This window comes from Trachymyrmex cornetzi, unplaced genomic scaffold (assembly GCF_001594075.2).
Source record: "Trachymyrmex cornetzi isolate Tcor2-1 unplaced genomic scaffold, Tcor1.1 scaffold230, whole genome shotgun sequence".
NCBI classification, from domain to species: Eukaryota; Metazoa; Arthropoda; class Insecta; order Hymenoptera; family Formicidae; genus Trachymyrmex; species Trachymyrmex cornetzi.
In genome coordinates this window covers 1766355-1793274 of record NW_017296957.1, presented here as the reverse complement: position 1 = coordinate 1793274, position 26920 = coordinate 1766355, and the positions used below count along the sequence as shown (strand labels likewise).

Sequence of the window (26920 nt, the reverse complement as noted above, 5' to 3'; positions counted from 1 at the left end):
GGATTTTCAGCCACAGGTCTACGTACTATATAAAATACAAATAATTAATTTAAAGATTATAATATACTCTGAACAGCAAATATGAACACAACGAAGACGTCATAATAACACTCAATAGGTCTCGTATTTAGAATAACAAAGACAATACTCTCGAACATTTTAATTATAAAAAATGTTTGGGAAAGGCGCTTATGAAGAAGGTACGTTATAGTTGGACCATTAATAATTCATATGCGTATAAATAAAGTTTTTTCTCCGACGATCAAATAAAAATTTTAAAGTGTCGTTTTTTCGTAAAATATATAAAATGCATAATCTCGTAATAGCGAAAGTCTTTACTTCGTCTAACGACTGTAGCGAAAGCCTACTGTTGTAATAGCAACAGATCTTGCGCAAAATTGCAAACAAGATAAAATATCTCCCCAAATATATATAACAAAACAACAAAATGTTTATAATAATAATGGAAGTGGCATAAAACATGATCTCAATTTTCATGCGCGATTTCTTCGTTACTTTGAAATAGTGTCTCACCGATAAAAATTCGCCGGAGATGTAAATATCCTCTAAAAATATTAAAAAACGTCCATTTCAGTATTTCAGTCTCTATTATCTTCAAAAATATTACCTATGTATATAGATTTCAACTAGCTGACGTGATACGTTTAATATTCCGATAATGATAGAAATTATTTGTGTCTTTTTGCATTCATAAAAATATTAAGGAGCAGTAAGTATCTACAATTTATAAGTTCTACTTAATTATGCAGTTATACTAAATATCTTTTGGGGATTTGACTTGATCATGTAGATACACGCGTGTGTATCATTATTTCTTAGACGATCATTAGATATTCTTCAGGCTTTTTAATATGCATTATTTCATATCTTGAATTCTCAGGCGGAATTTGTAACCGAAAAAAAAAAATCACGCAGAGAAAGACAACCGAATATCTTTTTCGAGAAAATTTGGAAGTTCTGCGATTATGATTCTATGGTGCAGTGTTTAATCAAACACGCAAGCTAGAATTCGTACAAGACAATTTCCTATTCTAGCGCACGCTCTGTGTCCTTGACTAGCACACTCTCTTCTTCTATTTTTTCGGTTGTCTTGTCGTTCCTTTTTACCCGACCTTAACATGTTGCAGTCCTGATTCTCGCGTTTATATGCGATCCTAGGCGCATTGGATAATCTAGATGGATGGACCGCTGCGCTGCTCCGAATCTGTAAATTTTTAAAGGAAAGTTTCCTGTAAGCTTTATTATCTTCTACGATCAATATTATTATTAAATGCAAAATTAATCGGATATAAAATACGAAACACAACAGGCACACAAAATAAAAATTTACATATTTAATTGGTATCTTTACATAATAGCTTTAGAAGTTTAGACAGATAGAATAATGAAGAAATATTCGCTCGATTAGAATACGCATGCTTACGCTCTCATTTTTCGGATCCTCGGGATGTCTGAGTATTTTAGAAACAATATGAACGCTTTCCTCGTTAGTCAGGATACCACTCGCCATAGGGCCGCTGACGAATTCTTGGTCATTCATAAGAAGATACCGCACGCTAAAGCAGACGTCATCCGAGAGCACGGCTCTCTTGTTGACTGGCAGAGGTTCGACGCCTTGTCTTCTACACTCGGCTGCGGCCCATCTATCTAACGCATTGAACAGGATAGACTCGCTAGTGATATTCAGAGTGTCGCGATGTGCTAACTGGGCGACTTCCTGGGCAGTGAGCTCTTCAAAGTATTCCTGATGCAGCACCTTTACCGGATTCGAATCGATTACCGTCAAGCACTTGAGCAGGAGATCGGTGCACATAGCAGCTGCAATGTGAATGAATTATGAATCAATTTCTCCGTACCGTTCAAATACTTTAGTACCAATATCATTTCATTTTTATTCATCTACGCAGCCGCGAAACTGTTTCCAAAAAGATCAATGGCGCACCTATTATACTGGCATCGTCTCCGGGCGATGATGGTGTCGATAGCAAATTTGATGATCTGTCAAAACCAGAATCACCTTCCCGTAGCTCGTTCGCGTAGAATCCAAGACCCTGATAAATTTCGAGCACGGTCGATGGTGTGAGATGCTTCTCAAGATACACTACGGCGAGTCGCGCGAGTCCAGGACAAAGGTACTGATGAGCTGCATCGAGCGTGACCCTGGCCGTTGTTACTGATATAAAATTGACGGGCTCGTCATGAAGATATCTATGCAACAAAATGAACCGATAGAAATAAAATATGTATGTTATGATGTTTAAAAAGGAGAATTATTCTCTATGATTCTATTGCGTTTCTCAGCATTGTTGTTTATATTTTTAGAATTTTATTTTTGAACGCTCATATTCTATAAAAAAATATTTAAAAAATGTATAAATATATATTAATTATATTCTTAAAATTGTGTATAAAAAATTTTTTTTATTTTAAAGCTGCTCATTTTATAGTTGTTTTTTTGTTGTGCATTCGAATGACAATGAGATATGACGGGCGGTATTGGAGCTTAAGATTGTATTTAAGACAAATAAAAATCAAATATAAAAATCAATTATTCTTATATATTTGAAATATATAAGAATCGACTGCGAATATTGGTCTTAGTTTCTGACGACTGTTTTAATTAAAAAGTAAATATGAGGAAGATACGAGGTAAATGGAAAAAAGAAAGTGTGATAATAGCTTTTAAGAAAGTAAGAAATAAGGAAATGACAATAAGAAAGGCAAATAAGAGATATTCTGAAAGGTACATTAGGAGATAAATTAAAAGCTATTGAACCAAAACAGGAGATAACATTAAAACTATACAATAATGAAAATTATTAAAAAATATGTTTTTTCTTTAATTTTTTATCCGATAGTACCAATTTACAAAAACAAGAAAATATAATGACACTTAAAAATCTCGGCTGTTTTTATTTTTATAAAAATACAATTAAAGAGATGTTTTGGTATAAGAATAATGTTTTATATTGTGTATGTACAGGGTGTCCAGAATTTAAATGTCAAAACTTCGGGATCGATAAACTAAGAAAAAAAAGTCCTGTAAAGATAAGCTTGCTATGTGTATTTAATTTTCGCTATCCAAAAAAATGAAATCTCGAAAAAATTTAAGATGTTCGATACCATCTAACCTTCTGGATTTTTTTATTTCTTCACTTTTTATAAAAGATAATGCAAAAATTAATTCCTTATAATTATTTTTATTTTTTCTTATTATTATGATTGTTCTTATACAAGCGAACAGAAAATATACAAAAAGAAAAAACACATAATGGATATATATATATGTATAATCACATAATATTATGTACATACATAATTTATACGTATCTATATAACTGTATATTTATATAAATTCTTATATGAAAAATTTTATCTGATATATCTTTCGGTTTTTGTATTTTTTCGAAAGATTATTTTCTTTTAATAAGAAGAAAATATTGTATTTTTGAAGAGTTAATACTTACTTGAGAAAGTGATCAAATGCTCGCTTGTCAACATATTCCAATCGCACTAACGGCGGCGAATCTGTCAATGGAGGAGCGAACGAAAGTTCTAAATTAGTAAACATTGCCCGAAACCATTCTGATCTTCTGGCCAATCGTTCCTTCTCGACGGAATATGTCCACGAATCGCCGGGTAATCCAGCCTACATAATTTGTTACAATTATTATTACAGCGTATTTGTATATGCGAATGATAGTATGTAATTCTAAATAGATTTCATGTTAGCAAGTATTAAAGTTCGATTATGTAGTGCTAATATTTTTTTATAAAGAAAAATAATCCTATATTTTTAGATCTTCGTAATTAAAAAAAAAGAATAATTAAAATATAAGACATAATATGGTATATATTAAAAATAAGACATTATATATATATATATATAGACGCAATATTTCAAAAATATATAATAATAGAAGAAGAATCTTTATTTCCTTCAGCATTTATCAATTCAATCAATTATAAATCAAGAAGGAGATTTACACTCCTTTCTTTATTCTTATACATCCATCCATTCTCTATACTGTCTATTTTTAAATCTAATCCCTATAATGTACCAATCTCGGCGTGTATACAATATTTTCTCGTTATTCCTATCTTATCTATTTCCCATATACCTTACTTATCTCTACCCTGCTTCTTTTTATTCTAGATATCTTTCCTTACAATTTTAATCCTCTTCCTTCTATTTCTATTAATTTTTTAACTTTTATTTAAACCTATACTTCGCAGTTAAATTCCTACTTGTTATCTTTGCGCAATCTTCAATTTTTATTTAATCTTTTTTCTTCTCTCTGCCCTCCTCGATATACGGTAGATTAAAAAATTTCCGATCAAGAAAGAGCAAGATTCATTCAAATTTCAATACTTATCCAACAGATGACATTGAAATAAATACAAAGAGTTAAGTTTGATGTCATGTTAGCGATTAGTTTTTGATAGCCTTCTAAAGTGACAATGAGGAAATCGAGGGAGAAATTGGAATATCGCGCTATGATAAAATTCCTTCATTTGAAAGGGAAAACTATGGAAATTAAAGCTGAATTAGATTTATTGTATAGAGATGCTGCTTCTTCATTTACGACTGTGAAAATTTGGATTGCTGAATTCAAACGTGGCAGAAAAAGCATTTTTGACAATGATTATTCCAAAAGACGACCAAAGACCGTAACAACGGATAAAATGATCGATTGTTACCAAATCGTGGCGAACAATCGTCGATTAACTTTGAGATAAGTAGTGGAGACTGTTGATACATATTATCGACGCAATATTTTAATGAGAGATTAGGTATGAGATAGCGCTAAGCGCACATTGAGTGCCGCATTTGCTCACTATTGATCAGCAGTTACGGATTTGCGATGGCAAAATTGTACGAACTGAAGTATGAATTAATTATACATCCATCGTTTCACTTTCTTGGATTATGTTGAGAAATAAATTTTATTTAGCTAAAAAAAATGTTTCTTAATCAGGTTGAAAACTTTTCAATCTACTCTCGTACTGTTCCTTAGATCTCTTGTTTTGATTCTTTAACTTCTTTCTATAATTAGCGCCATCCAAATACGACATCGTCATCTAATCAAGTTCCAATCCAGGTAACACCTATTGGTTCCTATACGTTTTATATACGTTTTCTAAACGTATCTAATGTTTCACAAACGTTTAAGAAACGTATATGAAACTAACATGTGCTACTGGGGAAATATATAATATAAAAGTATATAAATGTACTTTTTTTGCTAGTATCATAGAATTCATTTTATTTACGAACACTCAAATGTCTAATTAATCGCGTTATATAAATAAAAACATCTTGTATGAATTTTATACTGAAAATTATATTTAACTCTATTAAAAAAATTAGTATTTATCTTTAGAATATACCTCAAGTATCACGATATTTTGATCCTCTGTGACTTGCAAACCACTCTCAGGTACCATAAGAGGGATTTGAGACATATCTGCGAGATCCTTGTGTGAAGTCTTCGTAGTCAATGGTGAAATCAAGATTCTGGAATAAATTTTACACTGTAGTCCTTGAGATTTTTCGCGCCAACTCTTAGTCTGGATGCGAGAGAATTGTGAGTTGCCCCCTATACATACAATGAATAAAATTGTATTTAGGCATTAAGACGCGTGTAAAGAAAAAAAATTTAGTTATTCAAATTTCTTCATGAGACAGAACTATTGCAAGTAAAAACACAATTCCAGTATTATTTTTACCTTATTAACGCATGGCACATTGCCATGAGCGTGTAAAGTTGACACCCTTACGTTTTGAAATCGTAGTTCTGTTAAGAGTTTTGGATTATATTTATAACAGAACAAAAGAAAAATTTCTTGATCATTTTTAAAGAGTTCCAAAGAGTTTTAAAGAATTTAAAGAATTATATATATAATAAACGTGGACTTTGAAAAGTGGGATGTTAACTTTATACCCAACATTGGCACTAAATAATTTTAAATTCTTTATTTGATGTCTTTTGTCGAGTACTAGAGACTAGTTATTATCTAATATTTATAAATTTTTAAAAAATATTTAAAAAAAATTTTTTTAATTTATAAATATTAGGAACTCTAGTACTGGTCAAAAGACATCAAATAAATTATTGATATTAATATTAGATATAAAGGTAGCACTCCTTTTTAAAATCTACTTTTAGTTATACCTAATAAACGGAAAACTATATTAAAAAATCTCCTCTTTTGTTTCAAATAATCCAGAACGGTAACAAAACTATGATTTTGGTAAGGATGCCACTTCATTAATTTCCGCGCTGCATTTAAAAAAAATCTATTCTTTATCAGTACGGCGAACAGTGAATCACTTTGCATTTTTTATGGAAATGTTTTATTTTTAATACCGTCCGTGATTCACGGAAACATTATCTCAAGCCAGCTCCGTCAGATTCGATTTTTTGTGCGTTTTATCAATCATTACCGTTTACTTTACATCGACTGCCGTGCCAATGTTACGAGACACACAGTATCTAATTCACACATGGGTTTGGCAGTATTTGCGGAAGATAGGACTTTACTTCAATTAGTTACTGATTTTTTAGTGTAGATAGCGTATATAAACGTTTTTTAGTTTTACGCAGGAAATGACAGATTTACTAGGTTGTCACTTTTTATAATAACAATTTAATAATAGACGTTGCAATTTTTTAGGACTACAATGATAACTAACTAAACTAAAAATGTATCGTATGTGTTTGCAAAAATTCAATTAAACGTTTGAACCCCCCGGTTAGAGTCCTCCTCAATAATTAAGTTAACAATTTTTACATTAATTGGATTCTAATGTGTCAAATAGATTGATGACAGTGTATAAATTAAAAACGTTTACTCGTCGCGTAAGGATTGGTCACAACGATTTGGAACGTTAAATATTGAATCACATCAACAAAACAGTCCAAACGATATCCATTAAATTACTAGATTTACCAAAACGATAACACAATAAATTAAAATTTGTAAAATTAAAATAGCAAATTTCACATCAATTAGAGTACTTACATATAAATCACAGGTGGACGTACCTTGTGATGTTACTAGTACGCTTGTCATAAATCAAATGAGGAATATACATAGGTATGTCGAACAATAATACGAGAGGACACTAAATAGACGCTAATGAAGAGGGGGAAGCATCAAGTCTTGAAAATAAAAGAAGTATATAAGGGATCTTAAAGTTCCGTGTCATTTTTTACACTTAAATTATTATTCTGTTTGTGTATAAAAATCATTTTTGATATCAGTCGTTTGTTGAAAAAGCTTGCTTTGTTCATTATAAGCTTTCTTTTTTCAGTCTTATGTTCGTCGCTCATATTTTTCGGTTTCTACAAAGAAAAATATATAAGAAAATATAGAAGTAAAACGAGCTCCGTGCGGTAATAAAACCCTTGAAAATTTCTGTCCACCTTTAAATAGCTTTAAAATTAATTTCGTTATATATAATATATAATTTCGTAAACATGATTTTTGAAATGACGAATGACGATTAATTTTTCTGATATACTTACATATCGGCGCGTTCATACATTGTACTAATGAGAAACTAACGAATAAAGTTATCGGATCAGAACACAAACATAAAGTTTACTAACGATCGTATATACTAATGCTTTGTCACAACGGCACGGTATACTAATGACATCAATATCAGTATCAGTGACGATCACTATTAACACGAGTGAGATGCCGCTCTATTGACAAAACAGAGAAGAGAACGTTTGATAGCAACTCGTATACGCAACTAGTTGTAACTCTAAACTTGACAAAGGCTGTTTAAGAGATGCGTCTCTGTTTAATATTACCTGAATTGAGAAATATACATTATGCGAATATATGAAATATGCACAAGCAACAAAATTGATTGCTTAATTTGCAAATTTTAATTTTATAAATCTCATCATCGATAGGAACCGCTTTTCTTTTTGTTCTTTAAAAGAAGCAAAATCAAATAACGTGCCACTATATGAATTCACTGATTGACTACGGTTAAACTTATTTCGATGATACTCTCCATTTTTTATTTTTCAAACAAATAACTTTTTGCCAACTATTATAACTTTCCCGGAAATAATAACAACGATAGTTTGCTTTACATATTAACTATCCTCCGCACCACTTCAATCAAAGAAACAATTCGAAACGTAACATTGCCGAAAAAAATACTTCGTTTATTTATCACAAGCGAAAGAGGCCGCAGATACTTGGCAAGAAACTCGGAGAACAACCCTTTCGGAGCGAAAAGTCCCACTATACTGACAAATCAATCGGTCTCCTGCTTCCATCCATAAATGACTCATTGTCAGAGGAAACGGTTAATATAAATATGTGTGCTAGCATTTCATCGACTACACCTACGATTGTTTATAAACATTGACCGAGCGAGAGGGACCACTTTAAAAACGACAGGAATGCTTGGCTTCGCAAAGTAAAGAGGGGCCTTATCAATACTTCGAAGCTATAGGTTGCATTGTAGGAATTGGAGGACGGGACCGAAGTTTGTTTATTCTTTCAGAAACTCGTACCCAGTGTCGAAGAATGCAGCATTAATAGGGACATCGGTCGAGATCGTGCAAAGCTTTCTTGGTAACAAAGTTGACGAACGAATCGACCACCTTTCTCGGATAATAGCTTGCTTCTTAAAAATTGTTTATTTCAGAATATTTACTGTTGTTGAGCTTTGTTACTAAAATAATTTTTTCAGACAGTAGCGCACGATTTTTTCACTCGATCGAAACCACGAGAACAATCCTTTCTTCTTTTTCGAAATTAACATCAGACAAGATCAATGCCAATGTCATTTATATACATATATGCGACTTGATTATGAGAACAAGTGCGCTCTTTTATACTCTATTTCGCACTCGTAAATTTCCGGTTAGGACGATTCCGTTGTCGCAAGGAACGCGGATATGCGCACTCTCGATCGTTCAGGGAATCGAGAGGTGTTAATAGTCGAGACGTCGTGGTACGAATAAATAATTGCTATGTGTTAACCATTTTGCGATCGAATGATCTCTCAACGATACAGGAAGACACTAATGATATTCAGGACGGTCGTGAATGAATCCGTTTGAAGAATCGAAATCGCAAGGTCGCGTTGTAGTCTCCGGATGAAAAAATATGAGATAGGTATACACCTATAGAAAAGATTTCCGAATCCAATGCTATTATTCTTTGATCTATCATAAAATAGGATCGATATAGGAATAATCAGATTTATTTGTTGAAAAAGGAATATTTTATTTTATTCTTAAATGAAAAATTCTTAAATCTAGAATAAAATGTGATGAAGCACATCAGTTCCGCGCCAAATCACTATGGTACCAGCATCGTGCGTTTTAACATCAGGTAAAGATTTATTCTATAACGTAAGAATATACAATATATATAAACTTAAATTTACTTAAATAACAAATTTCAACCTATCAGAAATTCTATTCTGGTATACAGCTTTTCAATTGTGTCGTGAAAATGTAGGTTTCACTAATATTAAATTTGATTAACTAATGTTATCGAACAGATATCACTCGTGGCAAGACACGAGCGAGAGAACACAATGGAAGAAACATTGATGTCCCGAATTTTGAAGAGAAGAAAAGATGTAACGTCAAGTATCATTACACTAGAAATATGCGAACGAACGCGTGAGTCATTGTGTTCGAGCAGAATGTTGCCATCGCGAATTAGTGCAAGTATCCCAAACTACATCAATAAAGATTCACATTTCGCAGATCACACATCGCGCATACACGTGACACATTTCGCGATATGATACATATTAACGTGACACTAATTTATAACAAAGTGGGGCATCACTGCATATTCCATTATTAAGCATCGCTCCGTTATAAGAATTTCAATGTACGCGTATGTTTATAGCTGAGGAGTGGCTCATTGCGAACGGTCATCACGAGTACTCGTAAAGCTCGTAAACATTATTGATTGTGCGTATTAGCTATACTAAATGTTATGCCGCTTATAAGGAAAAATCGTACGAATATTGTTTGGTCTTAAAGTTATTAAAGACAAAAAAATTATTAAAACGAAATGACTTATTAACAAATGAAGATTATCTCTCTTGTCAGTTAGGGCCATGATTGACAACGCTGAAAATCTATAGTTTACGTGCACTACAGATTTCCAGTACTGGCAATCAATTTTGTAACGCAGTCAATATATAATTTCTTAAATTATTACTGCAAAAATGACGTAATCAATCGATCGACTGATGATGAAGATATATTTGTACCGATTTTGCAATTTCAGAACGATTACATTGTGCGATAAAGATAATATTTTTTTAATTTACATTATGTGATAAAGATAATATTTTTTCTAATTATGGAAGATATGATAAATATTACGTTTTACATTGTTTGCTAAATTTATTTGATATTGTAATAACAAAAAAGAAATTAAATATAACTTGAAAATATTCTTCATAAAATCTTTAAGTGGCATATTGACATACTATGATATAATATAATATAATTAATTTCTCAAGCGTGGAATATTATGTACGTATACGCACTGTATGATATAATATTTACACGATCAAGTCCCCGCTATATATCTAACATAAACATTCTTGCAAATATCATGGATGAAGCACGGTTATACAACAGTGGCCTTGTAATGACGAAAACACGTCGATGAATATTCATTTTTATAAAATTTGGCGAAGTTTTGTTTTGCAAGGGAGACACGTGCAGCAGAATAATTTAAAAGGAACTCATTTTTACCGGAAAAAAAAGAAGAAAAGAGAATAACATGAAATTCTAGGAAAATGAATAAAGCATAATTAATGGTGTAATCATGAAGTTATATGTGCCCGGGAGGGCCTCTCGTATGGCTCTCTACGAAGTATATTCGGCAAAAGTTTGTTTTTTTGTAACATGCGGCCGTTGGGCAGTGGGTACAATTTAATTTAGCATAACTGCAGCGACATGGGGTTAATGCGAACTGACGGCTATGCGAGTAATGATAATTAACTTGAACGAGTACCCGCTCGGCCTTTTAATCCAATTAAAATTAATGCTTTTATTGCAGAGACGCGCGCCCGTATTTCAGCAAGATGTATTGGCACAATGGATAAAGAGGGTCGAAAATTTTACAGATTTTTTTAGGTCCACCATCATGCTCATGCCATGTATCAACGTCATTTGATCTATTAGAATTTCCAAACAATAATAAAATAATAAGTATTTAAAATAACTAACAATAACAAGAGAATTACGTTTAAGAGGTTGAAACACACACATATATTGAACTTAATAAAAAAAAAACGATAATTTTATATCATTAATATTTTTTTTACTTGTAATATTACGCTAATTAATATCAAAGAATTACCAAGTAAGTCGTAAATAATATTGGATCTATGATCCCTCTCCCTCGCGCAATGAAGTCTTCTTTTTTAAAAATATTTATAGCAAAATGTTATATATCTATATTTTTAATATTTCTGAAATGTTTAATCATAATTTTAATATTTCAAAAGTATTTTTTAATTTAAGAAACTCGTAGATATAAAAAACATAGATATTAGTGTCTTACTTTGTGTTAATATAATTAAAAATAAAATGTTTTATGAATTATACATTTAAATAATACTTTCATATTCTATCCAATATATGTAATAATTTAAATAATAATTTAATATTCTATCTTTTTACATATTCGACCTTAAAAAAAATTTCGCTTGCGATACTCTAGTGGCCCCCCTTGACAAATTTCTGGATCCGCCAACGGTGAATATAACCAACAAAAAGAAATTATATTCCAACCATAATATAGGCTGCTTACCGCAACTACCCAGCGCGATCATCGGGGTTCGCTAATTGACTCAATCGAAGAGAAGATGCGGCAAAGATCTCCCCTTTGTTCGAGTTCGCCCGCATATATGACCGTTTTTCAAATGTAAAATCAAATTGCCATCTTTAGAAGTGCTTGCTATTACTAATTATGTATGAGTTGATGCTATAACCTATATTGATTAAATATTTTTCAGTTCGGTTAACGAGCGTTATAAGTTTAACTTTTGAATCCTTTAAATCTTGAACTCTTTTTAGCTCTCTTTATATACATATATGTTGCACGGAAAGAACGATGCTTGAGTATAAATTATCGCATATAAATTGTTGCGAAAAAAAAAGACACGTATCTAAAGTAAATTCGATTACAACATTTTACGAAATCAATCCTAGGAAGTATCCTTATGTAGAAAACTTAAGCATGATGAGCAATACATATTAGATCAAACAATTAAAAAAATTTTTGTTTTTAAAAAATAAAGATTTATAGATAAAAATGAATATATTTTTTATATCCTAAAATTAGATCCTAAATTGTTTTATTACTTAATAATTATTTAAAATGATATTATTTTAAAATTATCTAGATGAAACGACTTATAACTTTATCTTTTATCTAAATAAATTAAAATAAAATCATCTTTATCTTATCCTCTCTCTATTTTAAGGGATGATTTATCTTCTGTATCTCTCTCTCTATAGCTAGAGGGAGAGTAATTATATCTAAATAATTTTTAATTATCTCTCTCTCTAAGCATAACACCGTCGAAGATAAGATTTTTCGTACAAATTAGACACGTGGCGTCGTATAAGGCTTAAGCCCATTCTACAATTGCACAAGCGTAGATGTAAGGGTTATAGTTGTAAGAATCAACCAATACAGCCAAATATAAGGAAAATATTCGATTGTGATTGGTAAATTTTTACAATTAAAACCACTTACAACTACGCTTACGCAATTGTATAGAATGGGCTTTATTGATAATAACGCAGGTACACTAAACCGCGACAGCGAATGTTCGACGAATATTTAACAAGATGACGGAACATCGCTTAACATGGCCAACATGAGATTTCCATATTGCATCTCTCTCTCTCTCTGCCTCTTTCTTTTTCTCTCGCACCGCAGTCTCCACATTACGAGAAAACAGCGAAGCCGCGCAAGGTTCTTCGCGCGCACAATTAGAGGAGCGCCGTAAAGCCGGCGTTTACGAGCGGTATTCCGCCGTGCGTATGCAAACGTCTATTAATAATTCGATCTCGTCGTTGTGCGCTATGCGCAAGCATGATCGATCGGTCGCATCCCGAGGGCGACGGCGGCGGGGACGGCGCGAGGACGACGGTCTGACAATATCGAAGAAAACGACAATGCAGAAATGTGCGAATTGAATCGCCACACGTGGCACCGCGGGCGACGCAGCTGCGTTCAGCTGCCTGTACGGTCAAGTACGGTGTGCCCTCACAATGCAATGGCGAATGTGCGAAGAAAGAAAAAATACCGCGTCGCGGTGGTGGAGTCGGCGTCGCGTCGCATCACGGAAACCTTGACGCGGTCGTCGCATCCCGGATGCGATGTAAACGCTGTTAAATTCGGGGAACAGAGCATTATTATACCTACTGTACTGAAGATACCGTGCTGATATTTACAAATAGCGCAACTCGAGGCTTTTAGCGACCACTCTCTACGTTCGCATCTCCGGGATTTCACTAGATGGATGACGAAGAAGCGCGTTGCAGCGATGGAAAAATCGAATGTCAAAAAATGCTTCAACATTTGAGGACAAAAAGAACAAAAATATTAAGTATTTGCTAAATTAAGAAAGAGAGAGATGTATACAAGAAATCGGCATATAATTTTTGGAATCTTTACGATTTAGCTTATATTGTACATTCAAGAAACTATATGTAAATATTAATAATTCTTTAGAATTTTCGCGTTGACGTTGAATTCTTCTTAAACAAGAACGTGAATCATGAAAAAGAGATGTTTATAATTTTAAGGTCGAAATCCTTCCAACTGTTGCATTTATCATCCTTTAATTGTTTTCTGGTTTATGTGATGCGATTTTAATTATATTATAACTCTCTGTATATATACAGCTATATAGGTTTTTTACTTTCTCGCTGATAATAGTTATTAAAAAATAAAATCTATTTGTCATACGAACCGATTTTGTCGAATAATAATTCCAAACGTTAATTCCTAATAAAATATATTAGTATTAAGCGCTAGTAAATTGGCATCATCCATATCCTCGTTATATTCTATCAGCAGAATCTACTGACATCATCCGTCTGACAATGGATTGAACAAAAGCCAAATGGAGTAAAACCTTTCATTTAAATGCAAAGCGGCACATTTCATTTAATTTCAACTATACTAATTCATATTCTAGGTATATTACTGCTGGCATTCCATCGAGAAAATTTGTCACAGAAAGTTTCAAGAATGTTTGCTTTCGATTTGATTATCCGAGAAATTGCTTTTACCTGACACGCGACTCCTCTTCGTTTTCGCGTAGGCCACATTATCTATCAACAAACCGGCGTCACGATTGCCGTTGCTTTGTTTCTTCGCGCACTTCTCACGGAGGACGGACGCACGTAACTTCTCCATTGGCTTGCTCTCTATACGTACATAACCGATTTCCGGAAATTGGCGAACGCGCGATCGAGCCAGTTCGTCTCGATCGATCTTAACACTGTACGATCTAGCTCGCGTCTCGGCGAGAAACCGGAGAAACACTCTCCCTCTCTACCTCGAGAGAAATACACATAATAGTTTGAGCGGGAAACAACGCTGACGAACGCCTATCGACAAGTGTACCGGTTGCGAGTAAGACACCGTGCTTTTGTCGCTTCGAAATGATGCGACCGTTGAATATATCCGGTGTATCTGCGAAATAAATGAAATCACGTGACTCATCGTTCCAACCGGCAAGCTCCTACTTCAGCCTCGATCTTTTTTCCTGTCCCGACATCCCCCTGCACGGCGCGCCGCGGGAAGAAAACTACCTTGTAGTTTGACCTAGAAAAATATGCAGCGATCCTCGAGTAAGTAACTCTATCGATGTTTTTTCCCTATTTATCGTTTGAAGGCGGACAGGAAGCACGATGACGGATGCGTTGGACGGTGAGAGGAAGAGAGACAGGTAGAGAAAAGAAAAGAAAGAGAGAGAGGAGAGACGAGTGGAGGTGGAAGATGAAAGAAAACCGAAGTCGGGGCAGGATACGCTTCCGCGATACCGGAAAATTGTCACGCGAATTTTTCCGTAGTGACTAATTCGAGGTAATCGTGCGCATCGCACATCACTGACCGATTTAATTGCCGCTACAGTGATTTATATTATAGCGGCATAATATAGTAGTAATCTGTAGTATACATATATAGCACGAATTTCTTAGTTGTTACTTACGCTATTTGCTTCATCTGCCGTATCAAGTTACGAGTTTGCAGTAAGCAATCTATGTCCCAAAAATACATATGTAATGAGAGCATGACTTTTTATAAATTATTTAAAAAATATAATTTCATTTCATCAAGTAAAGTCATGGTCTATTAAATATTGGACGATCAAATTTAAACTAATACCTTGAATTAAATAATATTAAAAAGTTTAGAATATTAACAAAAATTTTTTTTAGAGAAACATAATTAGGCATTCTAATATCTAGTCGTATTTGGCGTACTCATACTTATTTGATTTATTCATATAGCGATCTTGTTTAATTTATTATTGTTTAAATAACATTTTGTTATTTTTAACTCGCAAGAGGGTTAAATGTATTATTTTAATATAAAATATATATTTAAAAAAACCACATCTAAGATCAATCCATTTTTATAGCTGAATTGCTTAATTTCAAAGTGTTTATATTTTAAACAGCGTTCATATTAATGCATTACAGTAAACATTAATTGAACCAAATTTAATACATTTCTTAAGTTAAACTGTTTAATTCCATTGTTTTATTTAAATTAAATACAGTATGAAATACATATTAAACAGGAATAAGTGGCGACCTAAGAAAAGGTGACGACAGGAATAATTTTAAAAAATTTAAATTTGGTACCTTTAATTTGACATTATAAATTTAGCAATGTATTCGGGTTTACAGTTTTGCATCCAAAGAAGAATTGTAATTGTTGGTCTACAGACGGTTAAAGGTTTAATTGAAATCGATGCGTATCCGCACACGTGTTTTCAGAGAAGTTTCGTCAGTTTCATTCAAACGTCAATGCCGGTCGAAGCATGTCGCAACTTTTTTGCAATATTTTCGCTCATAGACCGCATCACGTGTCGTTTTAATACCGTCCGAGTCCGTGACTCACGTGCTGCTAGGAAGCGCTTGAATACTTGAGAACCGAATACGATTGTACGATAAAAAGTAGAATAAGGCCGCGCGCGAACGTTAATTTACAAAGGAAGAGCGTCGCTTCCCCGACGTTTCCTGCTAATGCCTGCGTTCGATAACCGATGAAAATTGTCGTGGCGCTTTATCTGCGACGATAATTTCGCGAGGTCACGAATAATTACTGTTGCGCATCGAAAGACGACGGCAGCCGTCGTTGTCGCCATAATTGTAGAATAAATATGCGAAAAGACACGCGCGCTCGACCGTGCGCGGCACCAACTTCTAGCATGGAACAATTACAAACTATGCGTTAACATATTTATTCTAACATGAAATCATTGCAAGTGTATTGTCTACGGTCTGCACCATTATTTTACGCTTGCTCTTCGATAATAATAACAAATGATAGAAATCTGCAGCATCGATATCTATAAACGAGCTTTTATCTGACTCTTTAAAAAACATCCAATTATCCATCGATAAAACAATTAAATTTTATAGTAAATAGATTAAGTCATTAAGCCTATATATTACTCGAGTGATTTTTGGCATAATTACTCATGTGAACTGTTACTATCTGATATTGATAACCACAATATACAATCTCAATTTTTATTGCTACAATTGATGATTTATAATCGATAAAGATTGATTTGATATACTCTATAGATAAAAAGATGAAGAAAATGTTTGAAATTATGAGAACAATTTGCATTAAATATAATAAACGGTATAAACAGTATTCATCATAGTACTTAGCAAATTTATATAAGGCGAGATACCTTGGACACCCCAAGTGCGAATAATGAAGGGCTAAAGAATGATCTGTTTGGGGGATTTCCAGGAGTTTCGTTGGAATCGCAAACGTGATCTCGTATGTCTCATCTGAGTAATAATCGTTAACGTAACATTTTGACATCGCACTCCGCAGCTGCGAAGTTACGGGATACAGCCAGCAAGTTTATAACAATAGCATCATGCTATTATGCAGAGAGGTGTCATCCATCAGTCTCGCGATATTTGCACGTCGATATTTGCACGTCGTATGACAGATCGGACAAAAGTCGTTCTTATGCTGAATCGGTGAAGTATTAACTGGGATTTTATTATTTATCGTATGTGGATGAGTCAAATTACTGAGGCGGTTCGTATGTCCCGTTCAAGCACGCAATGCCCGGTGCATAAACTTATTACTCACACGCGCACGTGTCCACGGAATACGTTAGCCGAACATTTCTATTAATATTACATATCACACTACGTACTCGCGAATTAAATCCTCGCTCGATATTAAGTGAGGCCTAAGTTAATTATTGCGATCACTGACTTTATTTACACGACCGCGACGTGTCGAAGATATAAAAGAAAAAGAATCATATTGTCTCGATCAATTGATCGATTTACTTTTTATTTAATTCAATTACTAAGTTTATCATTATTTGTAAAAGTCAAGTCTCTCCGTTAGAAACAAATATGTACTACCGCGGCCATTAAAATTGCAACGATAGAAAAAAGCCGTCGTATTGAATCGAGAATTGAATACAGGATTTATTAGATCATAAAAAAAAGTAAAATACAAAAATAAGCTACACTTTTAATAAAAATACCAGTTAAGTTGTAACTTCTAGACCTCATATACTCTATATCATAAATAATCTGTCATAATATCACACCCTTTGATATTTCTCCGGTAAATACCTAACGGTAGCATTGCATCAATATTGTAATGTTCATTCAACAATATTAATATACTTATTATAATATATTGTACGTAACATAAAGTTACATTATTGAATATGAAATAATAACATTGAGATACAATGTTACTGTTAGGTGTTTACTCGGTTACGTCATTCTTGAAGTTGCAATTTTAATAGCCAGCAGGGTATGTCGCGATCTATTAAAACAACCAAATATTTCAATTAAATTAGACATCGTGACAAGCGGTGCACTTGTCCCCGGGACTTCTTTAAAACATTATATGTCGTGACACGCTGCAGTTATAGGTATTGTCGACAACAATCGCGTGACGTGCGCGATTGATGTATGCAAGACAAGAATTCACGAGATGCATTATGGATCGCTTCTCGGAAAGATTTCCGTTCGTTATCGTTGGAGATTCATTCATCCGTGCGGGCGTTACAACGGTAACAAGTGCGACGAGGAGAGGAGAGGAGAGAACAGTGCGCTCCACGTCAGGTACGTTAACGATCAAAAGACACGGCCGAGTCTCGCTCGCATGTACGATAAATAAACGCGAATCACCAAAGACTCGCTCTCCCGTCCGAATCGATTTGCCTCAAACGTGTGTCGTTAGCGTTTCAAGTTTAAACGTTCATCTATCGCTTATAAACGACGCGCTCGATACATTTTCATAATCTGACTCACACCTTCAGCAGGAGATCGTGCGTGACGCCCTGAGAAAACACTACGATTCACGCGAGCGCGTGTCGGGTTACTCGAGTCAGTTTTTTAGATGCCGGTACGATTTCTGTGCCTGACAAATTTTACATTGGCCGACGCCTGTCAGAAAAAGATATTTAAGAAAAATGATCAATCCCGTATGAAGACTGAAACTAATTTCTCGAGTCTTCGAGTTTAGATTTAGATTCATACGTGAAAATACCAAAATGTTAAGATAAACGAGGACAGAATGAAAGAAACGTTTATTAAATTTTTCTTTAAAAAGTTTGATAAAGTTACATAAAGAGATTGAAAAATTAAACTATGATTTAAATTCACAAATGAGATACTATAAAATTCAAAATGATATTTTGGAAGATTTTATTTGAATGCATGATGAATAAAAAACAAGAGAGATAAAAATTAGTTTATTACGCAGTTATTACGCAAAAATAGGCTTTTTCTTGGGACCTGAGTAAATAAAATATTTTTCGATGGACTTTTTTACACTGAAAATGAATTCGGTGGCGAAATTGGTCTATCATATGAGATTTTCGAGAAAATAAAAATTAAAATGTGCCAAACTTGGCGTTTTTAATATATCTATTCAATATTGAGTAGATAATAATCTATATTCAATTTAATGATTTGTAATATGTTAATTACGCATATGAAAAAAAAATCGTGTTGTAATAAATATAAATTCATATTATAGACAAAAGATAGCACTTTAAAGTGGCATTAAATAAAATTGGAAAAAAAAATTATTTTAGCGATAATAAATAATAATTATGGCCAAAAATGCCAATTTAGACACATTTAACCTTATTTTCTCGGAAACCTGATATAATATATAGACCAATTTCACTAATTTCAGATTCGTTTTCAATGATCAAAAATCTATCGGAAGATATTTTGTCTAATCTTGTTCTAAAAAAATATTGATTTGTGTTTATTGATATAATTATTAAAACTATATATAATTATTTTGTAGATGATAATAAAAAAGCAATACGTATATTCAAAAAAAGAATTTGCAAAAGCATTTCTAAGATTAATTTCAATTTTAAATTTTAAAATTAATTTAAATGGGAGAAGAAAATTTGTGTTCTTTAATTTTGTTACTTAATGAACAAAAATAAATAATAACCATTGCGTGTTATTTTTTTTTTATCAATTTGTTTATTACTTTTTGCATCGGTTTAATACTTGTTTTTTTATTTTTTTATACTTTTTTGTATTCATTTATTTATTTTTATTACAGCAGAAAATCACGTTTAAAGAATTTTTGCGTGCAATTTCTCGTTTGTCGCGTTTGGGTGAAAAGTGCGCGTCAATTTCGCGAATGATTTCCTCTCTCCGTTAAAGATGGCCGCTCCAGGCGGCTTGATCAATACTCCCCGTCTCGTATACAGTTTGGGGTCAGGTATCTACATTCTCTGCCAGTAACTCGCCCTCACTTGGAGGAGGGAAAGAGGGTGTATGACTCGTCGTTAAGCAGATCTACCCCGCGATATTGGAAAGCTACGTAACGATTTTATTATTTTCGCAAACACCGCGCAGGCTTCACCAACTTCCGTCGCATGTCTTTGTGACCGAAACAACCATTTACATCGCGTCAATGTTGAAGGCAAGATTTGGTGCCATCACTTCGAGTCGCGAGAAGTAATATTAGGTTAAATGAATTAAAATACTCGACGTATTCATATGAATACAAAATGATTCGAAAGTTTCGCTACTTAAAAAAAGAGAAAACTGTTTGTAAAAAAAAATTGTATCTGTAAAGATTTTTTTGGATTAAAATTTAAGTTTACCACGTTAGCAGTTTTCCAGAATTTGAAAATTTTTGATTATCATTTGTATTTCGATTCTCGAGAATGCGAATAAATAATCGATACTTCATGTTGGGAAATATCGTGTAATTTACATGCGGTATGAGATTTTCCGAGAATTATTAATCGGATCGATAGGAATCGGTAAACTCGGAAGATTTATATATTTATAATTTTTATACACGTTACGTACATAAAAATAACAAGTACAATCACAGAAATTGCATCTACACTTAAACAATTATTTTCGTACAAGAAACTCAAATTTTAATTTATATTAAATCATTACTTCTTCTTTCTCTTTGGTCCTTTGCTCTACTATAATCATTTAGGTTCCAGTTTTTTTCTAATTCGATTTATGGTCACGTCGCGTTATCACGACAAATTATGGTCGGGACAATGAAAATACGGCAAACAATTAATAGGCTTAAGGATAATTATCTGCAATTAAACGATCTGTATTTTCTCGGTTGTCAGCCTATGAAGAAGATAATCGCACGAAAGCAAACGTTTCGTTTCGTACTGTCACTGGGCTTTTAACGTGCTGCCGTTTCATGTACGCCGAAATTTATAATATTTCCGCAGGCACAAATACGAGCGTGTACGCCCGGCAAACGGTAGCTCTGATAACACCAAGCTGCTCTGATAACCGTTAAGAAAACTATAGCGAGTCGAAATCGTGACCGCAGGAGTCGTTTCGACCGAGGAACTCATGGAAATTGTTAGAAACGCGATAGCGCGGTATATAATATATTCAATCGAATACGTATGCATTTTTCGACTTCCAAGCACTCAATCAAACAGATAAAAATTCCAACTTTGATTTGCAAACGAAAGTGAAGCGGTTGCGACAATCGTATTAATGCAGAAATCGCCGTTTTTGGTAACCTTACACAACTATCTCGAACGTGGAGCTTCTGTCATGCTTGTTGATTTTAACAACAGACAAATTTCGTAGCCATTCTTTAAGGAAGATTTAAAGGTTGAGTATTCCTTAATATAATTTTTTAGCATTTGGTATTTGATTTATATTAATTTGGCAATTAAATCTCTCTGATAGATTTTTAAAACATTAATTAAATTAAGAAACGATCGTTGAGGAGACTTTTCTCTCGTTTTTATATACATAATACACAAATTTGATTAATTTATACCTTGCTCTTCTGCAATGAAATTACTGCTGGTTGCAAAGTTTCCTTGTAGCGGCACTGACTCGTCGAAAGATACTTCTAAATTTAATTTTGGCAACCGATCAACAGCTGATAAACTTCACCTCTCCATTAGACGTTTCTCTGTAATATATTCAATTTTTACACACGCGCGCACACTCAATTAAAAAAGACGGTTCCTCATTAATCGTACGTTCATTTAAAAGCTTCGAGTAAGGTCCTTTATCGCAGCCGCAACGTGTTATCAACCTTCCGATCGACCTCGGGTCGCGTAATCTTCGAGCTCACCGCAAAGTGTACGCACCCCACCGACGAGACAGAGACGCGAATTCTCTTCTCGAATTTCATTTATTCCTTCATTCTCGGACGCGCACTCTCCCGTGTGACCGGCTCCGTCGTTGGACGTTTATCGAGAGACGTTTTTCGCATCCGCCGTGAGAGCAGCAACGTGCGCTTTGGCCGATGACCGGCCCTGCAATGAGCATACATATAATTCGCACGAAGGAACCGATGCCCCAGACGTATCACCGTCTATACATAGCGCGGCTATGGCACGCGCGACGCGCGACGCGCGCAGACGCCTGATGTTGCTTGCTGTATGCCTCGATGCTTTTACCTCGGTGGGTGACCAAAAAAAAATATTAATATTAAACATTTCTCCTCTCCTCCTCATTTAGCCGATCGAAAAACGTAAAAAAAAAAAAGAAAGTATTCTCTCTCGATTATTCATCGACGTCGCGTTCCCTTTCGATCATCCATCTCGACATCGTTCTCTCGTTCCGTCTGGAGTCGTATATTTGAATCGACGAATTTCGATTCGACCCAACCAACGTCCGCGCGTTAGCTCTCGGAAGGAAGAACGGGCTCTTTTTCTCCGCGAGTGCCCGTGACCTACATAAATACGGGGAACTCACGAAAATAGCTAGATTGGCTTTCGGAAGTGAACTACGACTCTCTGACTGACCTACCTAATACCCTCGTAAAGCGCGCGGTGTTATACTTCTTCCTACATTTAGTAAGAGACGTACTTTTTGATACTATTTCGATACTATTTATAAAGGCTTTATATTTGTAGAAATTATACTCTAAAACGGCTGCTGAAAAATTATTAATACGCGAAGATATATCGAGAAAAAAAAATATATAAAATAAATAATGGAATTGAACAATATAAGTTAAGGTGGTATAATTTCAAATATAATATAATTCTGAACAAAATGAAATTTGAATCTAATTTTCAAAGTTCAAATTTGATTTTTCCATGCTTGGTATCCTTCAACATCCTCCACACAATAAAATCAGAGTTACTAAACTTAAACCTCGACAATTGGATTATGTTTGTACAGAATTGTACCGTGTTCAAAATCGTATTATTTTGCTCTATCTGTCCTTATTCCTTATTCCTTTCATTGTGTCTGAGTCTTAACACTTTCAAGCATACTCAAGTTTATTTAGCAAAATTATATCAAAACGGCGACAAATTTTGATCACCACACGATCAATTATAGACGTCTTAAATCAGATTCTGAGAGATCCGAAAATGACATCGATATGTTACATCCATAGAACGTTATTTATTTCTAACGTCTAATTGCAGAGTAGTATTAATATAATATGTTCTAAGACTACAATCCACGTTTTTAATACTTCAAGTAATTATTTTGATTTTTATTTCTATAATGTTGCAAGAATATTATTCTACAAGATTGAAGTATATATATATATATATTTTACAAAATATTGTAGATATATTCCTGAAACGTTACTAGAAACGTCATTTAGATTTTAATTACAGAAATCCCAATTAAATGTGAGAAGCGACATCAGCTAACGGTAATTCTAGAATATCAGATCAATATTAGGTGACTTCAAGACATCTTAAAAATAATGTCTTCAACTCGCCTAAGAAACGACATCTTACTACAACCATCGTTCATTATTCACCATGTCGACCAAAAATTACCAACAAAAATATACAGGTTCTGAGAATTTTTTTAGAATTTTTTCAGAATTTTTTAATACCGTATTTTCTCACGTTGGTGAAAAAAATAAGAAAATACAGTGCTAAAAAGTTGATAATAAATTCTGAAAAAAAATTCTCAGAACTTTATGAGAAGAAAATTAATGATTTTTGTCTGTTGCAGTTTTTCTGTAAAGTTGATAGTATTTGAGTAAAAAATTATTCAAGACTAATATTGTTTAGTAATTAATATTTTGTTAACTATTGCGAAAATTGCAAAATGGTAGAGGACTTTTCGACTCAGTTTAATCCGCTCTACCTGTTCAAGACGAGTGGGGCCGTATGTTGGGGACACCCTGTATAAATAGACGTCTCTATATGTTATCTTTTGATGTCGATCTGCTACTTGGGAATAAGCAATGAGATGTAAAAAGCTTCAACATTCTAATAATCAGTTTGAGGGTTTTAGATACTTGTTTTCGCCTAACAAAATTATTTTTAGATCTGTGTCTAGCTCAATTTTTAGATACTTTAACAAAAACATTCTGTCCGTAAAAATAATATTTATTTGTATATGTAATTGTTTTATATATGTATTTCTTCTATCTTGTCGTATCTCATTTTCTAACTCTTCAAAGGTGATTGACATAAGTCATAATATCGGTAGATATTAAGCAGAGTTGAAGGCCGGTCACTGTAAATCAATTCAACGCAAATTCGCGCGCCATTTTTGGTTGAACAATTGAATCATAGTATCGCAAGTGAATCTGATAATTGGCTAGCACTCACCTTGTATATCACAAAGATATAAACAACAGCATAATACCGAACATAATGTCCGATAAAAGCGTTCGCTAAACGAGATACTCCTCGTTGAAAGTCGAGGAGAGACTAATATGGGTCTATCGGTTTAACTTACGCTTTATCTTTTTCTAATTCTTAGAACTAGAAAAAGATAAAAAGTAAGTTAAACTACGAAAGATTAAAGCTAATCTACATTGATGAAAATGAACATAAGCCGGTCTCTTCAACTTTTCCAAATATAATAAATAATGAATATGATTTATTTGCTATAACGTTTGTTCCGAGATATCCCTAGCTGCTCATTATCGCGTAATCATTCCCTCTTCTCGTAATGAACTTGTATAGTACTCCGTTATGATACGATAAGGAAGAATGAGATCCAATCCAAGAAGCGGTAAGAGGAGGTCAGGGGACATAACGCTTCCCGGGAAGAAGTTGATAGAAAGAGGCATTATCTTCCTAACAACTTGTCGTGACTCATTCATACATAGCATGTATATATGTATACATATTGATCATATGTATACAAATTTAATATAAAGTATTAAAAGACATTGAATAAAATAATAGTTAAAATGGCATATAGGAGTCAAGCGCGGTAATTCTTGCGCGATTGAAAAACTTTCTATGTATCATGTAATACGAAATTACATTTAATACAACGATAATGCAAAAAATTGATTACATGTTTTAACTTCTGTTTAGAGTCCTTTTCAGATCTTCCAATAGTTTTGTAAGAAATAATCAATAATGGATCATGATGAATTACTGTCAATATATACTGGTCATCGCATCGCTTACATTACCGTTGGCCGTGTGAAAGGAGATTATATAAAGTGCATAAAAATCTATGTAGATTCGCATATATCGAACATAATCAATGATATTAGTCAAATAATTAATTATAATGTGTCATAATAATCAGTATTTATAATGAATAAAATAAAAAACTGAGAAGATATGAGTATCCAATTTCAAATTTAACTTGATTAACATCGAATCAAAAATTATATTAACAAAAGAATTATGTTAGAACGGGACGTAAGATACATATATTTTGATTCTAAAGATATTGATAATAATTGGATTTAATACAAAGTTTGAAAATATCATCGTAATATATGTATTATAAATATTAAAATACAACACACATATCAATATATACAGGATGTTCCGCAATTTTTGGCGATAGCATTTTTGTGTAAATAGAGCGGAAGTGTAAACTGAGTTGAAAAATTTTCTACCATTTTGCAATTTTCATAATAGTTAACAAAATATTAATTACTATAAAAATCGCTAAATATTGGTTTTTAATAATTTTTTACTCAAATACTATCAACTTTACAAAAAATCAGCAAAAGGCAAAAATTGCTTATTTAATTCTTCTCATACAATTCTGAACTTTTGCAAAGTTTTTTAATACCATATTTTCTCATGTTGATAAAAATAATTGCCAATAAAAAAAATGCAATACTAAAAAATTGATAAAAAATTCTGAAAAAATACTTGGAGCCCGTATTCATATATATAGTCAGACTTAAATATCATCAGATGTTCAGTAGCCAATGAAATAATTTATAAAGTATCTAAAAATAAAGGCTTTGTATTTAAGAAGTCGTAAATATAAGACCAGGGGCTCTATCCTTGAAAAGAATCGTATACGAAAGTCTAGGGAAATGCTACAGTATACGTTACGTATACTATAGTATTTCCCTAGACTTTCGTATACGTTTTGTTTCAAGAATAGGCCCCCTGACTATGAATACGGGCAATAAATCTCGTACGACAAAAACGTACTTCTTCTTCTTCTTGTTATTGGCCCAATACAGGCTGGTACTGGGCCATTGAGGCCTACGTAAATTGAAGCGAATCGTAATTGGGAGTGCTATGCACCGGCCACCTCGAACCGGGCGAGTAAAATAAAGGATGATGCAATCAAAATGGTGAGGCGTCCCTTCAAACACTGGACGACTGGACTTGACTGGACGTTTGCGACTACGACGCTTCCACGCCGCACGGCCGCACGGCGCACACCAAGACGGATAAAGGGACTATCGAAATTGAATACAACGGCACAATCCAAGCCGGCAATGCTTTTCAAAAATATAGTCGAGGACGCAACACCTGAGACGAGCAGACGAGAGGGAACACATCCACCTCGGTCGAGTGGTTCTTCAGAACTTGACAAAAACGTACAAATGAAATAGCGATCTAAAAAGGCATTTTTGCAGTCAAACGGGAAAAAAGAAATAAGTGGCGCCATCCATAAGGGCCTGCGCACAATAGAGGAACAAGAATTAGATATTAAGATTTCAACCTATCAGAAACCGTGTGTTCCGATGTAATCAGTTTCTGATAGGTTAAAATCTTAGGGCCTGCGCACAATAGAGGAACAAGAATTAGATATTAAGATTTCAACCTATCAGAAACCATGTATTCCGATGTAATCAGTTTCTGATAGATTGAAATCTTAATATCTAATTCCTGTTCCTCTATTGTGCTCAGGCCCTAAGGCTTAAAAATCCATTGTAGATCCGG

General features: G+C 33.6%; 1 protein-coding gene across 1 annotated transcript; it reads right to left on the bottom strand.

The window, feature by feature from the left end:
- axed (BTB/POZ domain-containing protein axundead) lies at positions 1–23565 on the bottom strand. The gene is made up of 7 exons (XM_018507157.1): positions 23540–23565; positions 21604–21716; positions 5413–5621; positions 3489–3670; positions 1964–2229; positions 1445–1839; positions 1–1225 (listed from the first exon to the last, which is right to left on the bottom strand). Exons 1-7 carry the CDS (start codon positions 23563–23565, stop codon positions 1007–1009), a joined length of 1410 nt encoding a protein of 469 aa, XP_018362659.1. The 3' UTR covers positions 1–1006.
- Between the last annotated feature and the right edge of the window lie 3355 nt (positions 23566–26920).

Bases quoted from the DNA above. Each gene is read 5' to 3' on its own strand.
- axed (XM_018507157.1), bottom strand. From the start codon at position 23,565: ATGGTGAATAATGAACGATGGTTGTA. The intron at 2,230-3,488 runs GTAAGTATTAAC...TTTGTTGCATAG, and splicing joins GCATTTGATCACTTTCTCAA to ATATCTTCATGACGAGCCCG. The intron at 1,226-1,444 runs GTAAGCATGCGT...AAAAATTTACAG, and splicing joins AGGATCCGAAAAATGAGAGC to ATTCGGAGCAGCGCAGCGGT.